The sequence below is a fragment of the Hyaena hyaena genome, unplaced genomic scaffold, assembly GCF_003009895.1.
Source record: "Hyaena hyaena isolate Hyena2069 unplaced genomic scaffold, ASM300989v1 scaffold_10, whole genome shotgun sequence".
Lineage (NCBI taxonomy): Eukaryota > Metazoa > Chordata > Mammalia > Carnivora > Hyaenidae > Hyaena > Hyaena hyaena.
The window spans coordinates 6,475,848-6,487,871 of NW_024080642.1; the positions used below are offsets into that span (position 1 = coordinate 6,475,848).

The following is a 12,024-nucleotide window of genomic DNA, read 5'->3' on the forward strand; positions in this document are numbered from 1 at the left end:
TCAGCTTCCCTCTGGTGAGGGCAGATGTCCCCACCTGCAGACCTGAGAAGGGGACCAGGAAGAGGACCGCAAACACTTGGGGTGCGGCAAGAATACCTCCCAGAAAAGTTGAGCAAGTGATGTTACAAACCAGAGAAAATCCAACCTTCCACTGCCTTTGCTCCCAACAGCTACTCATAAGAGTCAAGGTCAACACTGTTAAATTCATTTACTGCATAAAAAGGTGGGGCAATTAAAAAAAAAAAAAAAAAGGTGGGGCAATTTACTTTGCTTGTAATTTTGAAAGATACAGGTAATATTCGCATAATTAAAAATTTTAATTTATACCACTTTAAAAAAAAAAAAGGCTGCTGGCACAAAACCTGCTTGGGATTCTGTCTCTCCTCTCTGCCCCTTCGCCACTTGTGCATTCTCTCTCTCTCTCTCTCTCTCTCTCTCTCCAAGTAAGTTTTAAAAAAAAAAAATTTTTTTAAGCAGGGCAACCTTCTACCCAGATTCTACAATTTTCACTGCAAAAAAGTACCATCTCATCAGTCTCAATATTGGGGGAAGTGGGGAATTTCCTTACTCCATCAAAACAGGAGCTTTCTTAAGAGTTTAGGAGAATATCCCCCCAGGCAGCCAAAAACGTTAAGCCTTGACAGAATCAAAAAAGATGATGTGCAAAGAAAACAGAGATAGAAAATAAGAGATTTAAAAAGAAAAGAAAAGAGACTGGCAAGCTAAGTGACCTAAGACACTGAGGTTAAAGTCTAAATCTCTTCTCATATTTCTGCAGAATTAGAAGACACCAACAAGAAGTCTTGTTTTGGAATACATCAAGAAAAAAAAGTCACCAAAAATAACCCTTGTACTGACACAGTTTAAAAGAAAGGTGATACTATTCAAATTTATTACTAATTTCACTTATTTTCCTAAGTCTCTTAGCCAAGAAACCCTCGCCAAATTTTCAAGTTTTAAGTTGTGAAAGAGTAATCTATTTTGCACAGAAAAAAAATTTCTATTAATGAATTCGTTTTGGAAAATCTAAGAATAAAATCATAATGGGGGCGCCTGGGTGGCTCAGTCATTTAAGCGTCCAACTCTTGATTTTGGTTCAGGTCACAATCTCAGGGTTCATGGGTTGGAGTCCTCTGTGCTGACAGCCTGAAGCCTGCTTGGGTTTCTCTCTCCGCCCCTCCCCCACTCACACAGGCATGAGCTCTCTTCTAGAACATTAAAAAATAAAACCACAACTGTCAGTGATATTTACTAGTCAAAGAGCACACAATATTTTGAAATTTTCATGATAGTCTTCTTATAAAGTTTTACTACTTAAGACAACACATACAATCAAGAAAATCAATCACACAAGTTTTTTTAATGTTTTATTTATTTTTGATAGAAAGATAGAGACAGCATGAGCAGGGGAGGGTCAGAGAGAGAGGGAGACACAGAATCCGAAGACAGGCTCCAGGCTCTGAGGTGTCAGCACAGAGCCCGACAAAGGGCTAAAACCCACGAACCGTGAGAGCATGACCTGAGCCGAAGTCGGACGCTTAACCGACTGAGCCACCCAGGCACCCCAAATCACAAAAATTCTTAAGTAGGAGACATTTCTCCAACACGAAGGTGTTCACAATAACCATTCCAAGGTCCTACCTACAAAGACCTCAAATGACTAACCACCAAGGTATAAGTAGTGTTAATTGGTAGCATTTTATTAATCAGAACCCTTTCACTGCCCAAGAACTTTAGAAACCACAGTTCACAAAACTGGTTATAAATTTTATCAATGTTTCTAGCCAGTAATCTTCAGACTGCTAACAAAAATATTTTAATCCTAAATTATATTTTTATTCTATGGAATCTTTCATTCCAGGTCCACACACAACAGGTGGTCTATTTGTCAGAGAGACATGAACATTCTCCTGAATATTAACCTGGAATTAATATCAAAAGAACTACATACTAGCTCAACATGGCCAAATTATAGATTATATTCCTTTGGAATAATTTGAACAACCTTCACTTTCAGGATATGGAAATATTCAGATTTGAGTTACAATTAAAGATTTTCAGAACTAATTTTTCTTTATACAAATATAACTCAGACTAACACAAGAGTACACTTACTAGGAATAACTCAAAAGAGGTAGGTCATCTTATAATCTGGCCATAGTATATCCACAGCAAAAATTTACTTCATCTTTCACACCAGAAGACAGGAATACTCTGCCCTTTACTGAACCGTATAATTTCATAACCCTGTAAATCAGCAGGCAAGACAAATAATCATTAATCGCCCTTCTACAGACAAGGAATACAAGGGTTCCAAGGCCTCTGCACTATACTACATCCCCCAAAATATGAAAAATCATAAATTTTAATGCAACGTGTCTCCTTCAAATTTCATAAGTGAAAGTTAAACGTATTTCATATTGCTTTAGCTAGATAAAATCCTCATCTGATCACAAATCAAGCTTACCAATGACATCTGCCCAGCTATTATGCTAGATCACTGGAAGAAGGGCTACAAATTCAAGATTAAACTTCAGACAAGATAAACCAGGATCATGGTCATGTTTTCTAAACTAAACAATTCAGTGTTCTACAGAATTGTCATAACAAGGTATGGGTGAAGCTATAAAAACGTACTTGGGGAAAAAATTACAAGCTTGGGACAGACACTGGTACTAACACCTAACTATTCTTAAAGATCTTTTCTACATTTATTTTTGAGATGAGGGTGGGGGGAGAGACAGAGGAGGAGAGAGAACAAGCAGAGGAGGTGCAGAGAGGGAGACAGAGGATCCCATGCAGGCTCTGAGCTGACACAAACTGTGAGATCATGACCTGAGCTTCTCTAAGTCAAATCCACTGCATGCATCAAAATCACAGATCTAGCTCAAGGCAGACATAAAACTAACATACTTGGCTTTGACACTATCAGTCAGGTCCACCAGTTGGTATGGCAGCAAACTCTACTTTCAGCAACTACCATGTCCCTGACTTTTCTATTCCCCAAGAGGGGAGGAGGAAATCTTTCTCTTTCCTTTTGAATACACTTAGGTTCCAGAGTCAAACATTAACCTCATTTCAGAAAGAAGTGGACTTAGATCTGTGACAGAGACAGACAACTTAGGAACTTTTGTATGAATCTAAATGAAATGAGTAAGAACAAATGGTCTTAAGTACAATAACCATAAGCCAAGTTTGCATCTCCAAACAATCCTAGTTTATGCTTCTCCTGGTACTATTATGAATCGGTACCCCTTCATTAATGTATCCTGATTTGAATGATAAATTACAATGACCCTTTCATTATTATGGCAGTTATTATGACCCAGTTATCATGCCTTACATGAATATTTAATGGGCTCAAACCATAGAATTATGCTGGCAAACCAATTTGCTGTTAACTGATCATTTAAGAAACAGTATAGGTAACTTTTTGCTACTGTTCCTCACTACCCCTTAATGGATTCTGTCTAGGCTAATATTTGGAACATTTGCAAATCATTTGCCAACCTTGCCACCTCCTAAAAGTGTTACAACTACATCATTCATTTATAGGTAGCATTCATCAAGACAAGGGGGAGGGTGTGGATGGAGATGTTTGTAAAAAGCAATTTTTGCAGAAATGCCTGGCAATAACCATACCCTAGCATAGACATGACAAAGCAAGGAAACCGTATGCAAGCACACATTTTGAGATTACCTAAAAGCCTTCATTCTAACTTCATTCACTGTGCTTAACATGAGTTTTTTTAAGTTTATTATTTTTTTACAAATAATCTCTCCACCCAACATGGGGCTGGGCTCATAACCCCAAGATTAAGAATCGCACACTATGGGACACTAGGGTGGCTCACTTGGTTAAGCGTTTAAGTACCCAACTTCGGCTCAGGTCAAGGTTCCTGGGTTTGAGCCCCACCTCGGGCTCAGTGCCAATAGCTCAGAGCCAGGAGCCTGCTTGGGATTCTGTGTCTCCCTCCCTCTGCCCTTCCCCCACTCATACTCTTTCTTGAAAGTATTTTAAAAATTTTAATAAATAAATGTTAAAAAAAAAAATTAAAGAATCCACACTCTTCCAACTGAGCCAGCCAGGTGTCCTAAGTTGGGATTGTTTTGAAAACACGAGGTTTCTTTAGAAAAGCATGAAGATGCCTTGTCTACTATTTATGATAGACACAAGTCTTAAATACCAGGACACATTATTATTTGAACCACTAAAAAAATAAGTACACACAAATTCCTCAGCGTACTACCTTACTTAGTTACACATAAGTCTCTTTTGTGGCTTAGGAGAAATAAGAGTACTGGTCTAAAGGTCAGCAGACAAGTTCTGGCTTTGCCATTTACTAGCCAACCCATGTGGTAGAGGAAAAAAAAAACATTAAATCTCAAATTCACTTTCCTGAACCATAAAATAGATGTAACATTACCTAGTTCATTGATATATGAAATAAGTAAAAATGTTTGTGAATTGTGAAGTTCTATATAAATGTGGTGTTCTGTAAAGTCTAAATATGTAACCTTTATCTTACTTCTGTCATTGCTGTTTAAATATACACTTGTCTTAAATATGAAGTAAAAAAAAAAATGCTGTAAAATCAGCCTACAGCCTTCTTTTTAAAAATTATGCTTTTGGGGGCAGCTCAGTGGCTCAGTCAGTTAAGCGTCCGACTCTGACTCAGGTCATGATCTCTCACTTTGTGAATTCGAGCCCCACACTGGGCTCTGCTCGCTCATGAGTTCCAGCACCAAGTCAGGCTCTAAGCTGACAGAGCAGAGCCTGGGTCTCCCTCTCTGCCCCTCCCTGCTCACACTCTTGTCTCTCCCAAAAGTAAATAAACATTTAAAAATTAAAATAAATGAAACACCAAAACTTTTCTTAAAACATTATGCTTTTGGGGTGCCTGGGTGGCTCAGTGGGTTAAGCATCTGACTTCAACTCAGGTCATGATCTCACACTTCATGAATTCAAGCCCCATACTGGGTGGGCTCTCTGTCAGCACAGAGCCTGCTTCAGAACAGAACCTCCGTAGCCTTCTCTCTCTCTGGCCCTCCCCCACTCATTCTCTCTCTGTATATCAAAAAAATAAACTTTAAAAACTAGAAAAAAAAATTTTTTTTTAAATTATGCTTTCAGGGGCACCTGGGTGGCTCAGTCAGGTTAAGTGTCTGACTCTTGATAACAGAGTGCTGTCAGCAGAGAGCCTGCTTAGGATTCTCTCTCTCCCTTTTTCTGCACGCGTGCTCTCTCAAAATAAATCTTTCTCTACACTCATGCTCTCTCTCAAAATAAATAAACCTTAAAAAAAATGTTCTCAGATCAACTTCTCAAAGTATTGGTAACTCATTTGTAAAACTGATATTAAGTTACAAACTTAACATTAAGTTACCAGACTAAAATTTCATTGGCTATATTTCATTTGCTGTACTTTACTTTCTATACCAGGTGAAAATCCAGAAATGTCTTAAATATTTCATATTCCTTTGACCAAGCTTATGAGACAATTATGAAAACTCTTCTTGTCGGTACAAACTTACAACATGTTTGTACTTAATGAACCCAAATTTTGCTCAGATTATGTGTTCTAGCCCATACTAGAATTCAAATTGAGACCTTTTCAAATAAAGGTGAAAGGAAAAGGATGCCTAGGAATGTCCACAATAGTAAGAATTTACTCCCATCATCTCAAATTACAATGATTTCATTATATTCCATAGTTTGGGAAACCAACAAAATGAACTGAAATTTGCCCACTGTGCACAATACTGTATATATAAAGTCTAAAGCAAGGGTGCCTAGCTGGCTCAATTGGTGGAGCATGCAACTCTCGATCTTGGCATCGTGAGTTCCTGCCCCACGTGGGAAAAGACGTTTTAAGTGTTTAAAAAAAAAAAAAAAGGTCTAAACACTAAAGAGCATCTGCTTTAATTAAATATGAATGCTAGGGCACCTGGGTGGCTCAGTGGGTTAAGCATTTGACTTCAGCTCAGGTCATGATCTCACAGTCCAGGAGTTCAAGCCCCAAGTCGGACTCTGTGCTGACAAGCTGCCTGGAGCCTGCTTCAGAGTCTGTTTCTCTCTCTCTCTCTCTCTCCCCCTCTCCCTCTCCCTGCCCCTCCCCTGCCTGAAGCCTGCTTCAGAGTCTGTCTATCCCTCTCTGCCCCTCCCCTGCTTACACTCTGTCTCAGTCTTTCAAAAATAAATACATGTTCAAAAAAAATTTTTTTAATATTAAGGCTAGGGTCACCCTGGTGGCTCAGTCAGTTAAGCGTCCGACTTCGGCTCAGGTCATGATCTTATGGTCTGTGGGTCCAAGCTTCACATGGGGCTCTGTGCTGACAGCTCAGAACCTGCAGCCTGCTTTGGATTCTGTGTCTCCCTCTCTCTCTGCCCCTCCCCATTTATGCTCTGTCTCTCTCAAAAAAATAAAAAGAAAACTTTAAAAAAAATTAAGTATGAAAGCTAAAGGCTACCTGTAAAAGGGATATTTTTTAATTGCATTATCCAATTCTGCTTATGTTTAAGCAGGAAAAAAAATTATATTCAATAAAGTTAACTCCCATGAGCTAAAATAGCAATTTCAGCATTAGCTGAAATAGCAATAATAAAAATTATTAGTCCTACATTCAAAGAATTGATAGTAACCTGTTTGAAACTTGTTACTAAAGTTAATTTACGATTTATCCTTTTTTCCCCCCTAACGTCTATTAAGGAATTTATTCACAACATGTTCCCACCCTTCACTGGCTACAGAGTAAGCTAGAGATGAGGCTCTGGTGTTTCAAAAGAACAGCTCTCAAATAAGTAACTTAGATTAAATGCATTCATTCATAGAGTGAATCAAAAGTGACCATCAAAACTTTACCCCTACCCCACAAGGAGCCAATCATCACAGGGAAAAGGTAAGAAAGGACAAAACCAGCAACTACCCCACGAACCCAAATGTACTTTATGCTGAACTCTACTCTGAAAAATGTGAAAATCACGATTCCCCTTTTATCTTTCCTTTTCTATACTAGTGTGGTTCATGTATATGGGAATGTTAAGACTTGGTTCAGGAATGCTTAATACTACCAACGTCAGAAAAACTATTTCCTACACTCTGAAGAGTAAGAGTGAGGGGAGGCTAAATTTAATCTCCAAGGTGAACACTCCCAGCCCCAAACTTCAGTATTTCCTATCTGCAACCCCAAAGTGTCCTTTTCCTGAACACAGCTTAGCTCTTCCTCCAGTACCATTAAATAACCCATATAAGTTGATTCCAATTCCCCAGGATATAATTTATTGATGATACAAAGAAGTATTAGGTTCAACAGAGTATGCAAAATAAAAGACGCCGCAGGAACCAGAAAAGCCAGTTATTTACTCCAACCCAAAACCAAATCATTCAAATGCACTCTTCTTTTCTTCCATTCCCCACACCACATATTGTTCAGTGACTAAAACTATGAGGAATTTTTGTCACCACAAATAAAACTGAATTATTGCACGCAATAAAGCCGCGAGCACAGGTAGAGGCTGCTTCCTGATGACTGCTTTCCTCTTCTTCCTCCCCAATGAATTCCTCCCTATGTTGTGCCCCGACAGTAACAGTTCCTTCCTTCCCACCTGGTAGATCCTATTTCCTTCCCCTCTTTACATCCTGAAGGAGACACTTAACATTTAAATAACTTAATGAGGTGGCTCTCTCTAGGTAACACTACGTTGAATAACCAATAAGGGCTTTGCTTAAAATTCCTCAGCACCAAGCTCCAATATTATCAGTAACCATGACTTATTTGGAAGCTACAATTATGAGCTTCCAAAATCAGTTTTAAAATCCTAATTTGAGGATTTGAGCCTAAATCCTTACAGACCAGAAAGCATTCAAATATAATTTCAAGTCCCCCCCCCCCCCACAAAAGGACAATAATAAGATTAAGAGAGGAACCTATCTGGTGCATAAGGGTAAAGAAGAAAAACTTCCACAAGAAGCACACCTACATTGTTTCACTTTTAAACACGGAAATAAAGACAAATCTGACCTTGAGCTGTACTTCCCCATCTTATTTCCCTCCCCCTCCCAACAAGAACCTTGTTCAGTACAAATAGACATTTAAGGATTTACAAAATGCAACTGGAGTTCCTGGCCTTTTCTAATTTTCAAATTCTTGAATTCTCATGCATGATGATATACTGGGACTACCCCTTAGGTTATTCACATGACCAACCTGGCATTCAAGGAAAGCATGGGCCCTACATAACATTTTGAAAATTAAATGGCTTCAGTAATTATGAAAAAAATCTGAAGATCACTGGCACTTGATTCCAACCTTGTCTCACCCCTGAACAGCATTAAAACCACAGAAACCACATATAATGTTTTTTTTGTTTTTATAATACTACAGTTTAACGGATGTGGGGCAATTCAAGTACCTACTAGGTCCAAAATGGAGGGAGTGAGGGCAATTTTAAAAAGCAGCAACCTGAAAGATGACTAAACACACAATGGACATTTCGATCAAGTTCTGAAAAAATGACTCAAGAACCTTTAGGGGCAAAGGCGCAATGAACAAAGAACTGTTCAAATCTGTACACAAAGCCATTTCTTTAAAATAGAAAACAGAAAATACGATCTGCTGGGATGCCCTGTGTTCAAAATTCAATAACCCAACCCTCAGCTGAGTCCTTCAGATAGATTAAGATGCCCCCATCAAGTACAAACACGCATTCCAAGACGGGGGAGTCAACCAAAATACAGTAGCTAAACGTTATTTGAAAGAACTTTATTTTCCAACAGGTCTTTTCATTGGTCATAACGGTGCCTGCAAACAGGAAAGTCATCATTTTTACAAACTGGTAAACTGAGGCACGGGCATGTAAAGGACTAAGAATCATGGTCTCCTTGTTTCCTGTTCAACGCTTTATCCACCAGAACCCCCAGCTAAGAATGCCAGAAAATGATTACAGGAACTTCGAGCTCTCCAGGGTAAGTCCGACGAAAGGCACCGTGAGCGAGGTTCTTTCTAGATCTCCCCAGAAGAAAGCAAGGTTGATTGAACGTAAAGCCTAAAAATCACTCAATACAAGGTGTGCCGGCCTACGGAAAGGAAATCCGATCGCAGCACCTCAGCTGGCCTTCGCTCAAGGATGAACTGCAGTGATTCCCACTCTGTCCTTCCCCACCCCTCATCCAAGACTGCCCTCCGCCACAAACCCAAAGAAGCCCTCCGCTCGCAAGGATTCTCCTTTGTGAGACTCCACAGCCGCCGCCCCACATTGGGCCTCCGGGGAAAAGCCACCGCCCCCACCCGCCATATTTCCCTGAAAGGCGCCCGCGCTGCAGCTCCTGGTGCCACTCTCCCCCATGTGACGGGTGTTTCTTCCCCCCATCACCCCACCCAATTGTTCTCCACATCCCAAGATGGCCCAGAGGTTCCCCTGGGGATTGCTCGCCGGGAGATAGCACCCGCCATCTCCTCCCCCTCCCCCGCCCCGGGACTCGCCCTCCCCCCAGCCGCCATTTTACAACCAACTCCTCCACCCTCTCGCCTCGGCCTCCAGGCCCGCGAGTGTCTGCAGCTGAGAACGCTAAAGGGGTCAAATTCCTGGGCCTGGGGCCTCCCACCGCTCCGGGAGCCCACAGGCCATTTCCTACTTCCCGAATCCACGTCCCCGGCCAGCCTCGGAGGCGATGCCGCCATTTTGTCTCCTGCTCCCGGCCTCTGTGGGCGGCGGCAGAGGGTCCGAGAATTCCAGCCCCCCGTTACCCCCCCAACTCACCGTCGTATCGCTCAGCCTGCTCGGCCAGCTTCGCCTGGTACACCAGATCCTCCCGATCATCCATAGCGGCAGCGGCTCCGGCAGGGTCTGCGCAACGGATGGAAGCGGATAGTGTCTCCGACTCTCTCAGCCTCTCGCTCCGTGTCTGAGCAGCAAAAATGGCGGCGCCTCAATCCGGGACTTCCGCCTGCGCACGCGGACAACTGCTCAGCTCTATGGCAACCGCTCCCTGGCAACTGGCGCGGGGGGCGGGTCCAGGAGCTCAAAGCCCGAAGAGGCTGGAACCAGCCAGAAGCCCCTCCTCCGTGGTCTCCGCCGGCTTTGGAGCTCTGAGGCGGGAACTGAGACGGTGGGAGGGAGAGAGCAATCCTGAGAGAGGGAGGGAAGAGAGAGGTGGGGGGCGCGCGCGGAGGCCGCCAGGATGGCCCCTGAAGAGAGTGAGCGAGGGAGCCTGGGCTGTGACCGAAGGCCAACGCCTGGACTTGCAGGCAGAGAAAGCCTGAGGCTGTAACGGTTTTTATAATGACAGGCCTTCCTCACTGAAACCAACTTCTGCCCTACCTTGCTCCTGTTTTTTTTTTTTTTCAGCCAAGCCCAGTCCTGGGCCTTTTTCACACTCTTTTGACACCAGGGTAAAGAGTGGGGCTCTGCTTTAATTGGTAGGGAAAGGGGGCCTGCAGTTTTCACACCTCAATTTCACCCTTGCCTTTTGCAATCTTCTTCCATTTTAGCCTTCTTTTTCTCCTTAGGCCCACCATTGGTAGGAACAGGAAAGTTGTTAAAAGAAATTTGGTCTTGGGGCGCCTGGGTGGCTCAGGCGGTTAAGCATCTGACTTCAGTTCAAGTCATGATCTCACAGTTTGTGGGTTCAAGCCCTGCGTCGGGCTCTTTGCTCACAGTTCAGAGCCTGGAGCCTGCTTCAGATTCCGTGTCTCCCTCCCTTTCTCTGCCCCTCACCTGCACAAAAAATATTGCACAACTGTGATTAAAGAAAAGGCTACAATAATACAGGTAAAAATAATAGATGGTTGCAGTGAAAATAGGAAGGAAAGGACCCTGCAGAGAAAAGCCAGAAGAGTTAATAGCTGGGGCACCTGTCTGGTTCAGTTGGTAGAGCATGCAACTCTTGACCTCAGGGTTGTGAGTTTGAGCCCCACACTGGGTGTAAAGATTACTTAAAAAAAAAAAAAAAAGTCTGTAGCTGATCGGATGTGTAGATTTTGTGAGGAGGGAAAAAATTTAAATTGACCCTCCATGTTCCCACCCTGAGTCACTGGGATAATGGGTAGTAGTACCATTAGCAAAAACCGGATGGGTAGGGAAAGCTGATGACGAAATGAACAGAGACATGAATTCCTTTCTGTGCATGTTCTAAGGTTCTCACAGATCACCCATGTAAAAATTACCAGCATGGAATTGGAACAAGGGACTGGCATTCCAATCTGAAGAGAAGCTGCCATCCATGGAAGCAACTAGAGAATGTGTGCAGGTAGAAGACAAAAGAAACCTTAAGAACATCTGCTTTTGAGAGATATGTGAAAGCAGGAAAGCCAGCAAGGAAACCGGGTGGTTCCTTATTGCATTCTAAACGAAGCCTCTTAACACTTTAAACATACTTATCAGGGGTGCGCCTGAGTGACTCAGTTAAGTGTCTGACTATTGATTTCCGCTCAGGTCATGATCCAACGGTCGTGAAATCGAGCCCTAAGTTGAGCTACACACTGAGCTTGGAGCCTGCTTAAGATTCCCCCCAACCCGCCCCTCCCTCCCTCTCTTACTCCTAAAAAAATAAAAAAATTATCAAGTCTTAATGGTAAACATGAAAATCAAAAGACCTGGGTTCCAGTCCTAATTCTGTAACTAAATAAATATGTGACCTTCAGCAAACATCACGTTTTTCTATAAATTAAGGAACTGGAGACCATATGATAGGCCACAAAATGAGTCTTTTTTTTTTTTTTAACATTTATTTGTTTTTGAGAGACAGAGCACAAGCAGGGGAGTGGCAAAGAGAGGAGACACAGAATCCCAAGCAGGCTCAAGGCTCTGAGCAAGCTGTCAGCCAGAGCCCAATGTAGAGCTTGAACCTACGAACTGTGAAATCATGACTTGAGCCGAAGTTGGATGCCCAAATGATTGAACCACCCAGGCATCCCACAAAATGAGTCTTAATAAATGCTAAAAGATTGAGGGGTGCCTAGGTGGTGTAGTCAGTTAAGCGTCTGACTCTTGATCTCAGCTTAGGTCATGATCTCACCATTTGT

At 42.2% G+C, this 12,024-nt stretch overlaps 1 protein-coding gene and 1 long non-coding RNA gene across 2 annotated transcripts in view; one reads left to right on the plus strand and one right to left on the minus strand.

The window, feature by feature from the left end:
• YWHAE (tyrosine 3-monooxygenase/tryptophan 5-monooxygenase activation protein epsilon) overlaps nucleotides 1-9,941 on the minus strand; it is a 57,376-nt gene extending 47,435 nt beyond the window's left edge. Inside the window, exon 1 of the mRNA XM_039252623.1 lies at nucleotides 9,761-9,941. Coding sequence (XP_039108554.1) covers nucleotides 9,761-9,824 — 64 coding nt within the window. The 5' untranslated portion in view covers nucleotides 9,825-9,941. The remainder of the gene's footprint in view (nucleotides 1-9,760) is intronic.
• A 735-nt stretch (nucleotides 9,942-10,676) lies between these two features.
• LOC120245541 lies at nucleotides 10,677-11,520 on the plus strand. Its single transcript, XR_005531816.1, has 2 exons — nucleotides 10,677-10,771; nucleotides 11,137-11,520. It is a non-coding gene; the product is annotated as an uncharacterized LOC120245541 (long non-coding RNA).
• The last annotated feature ends 504 nt before the right edge of the window (nucleotides 11,521-12,024 follow it).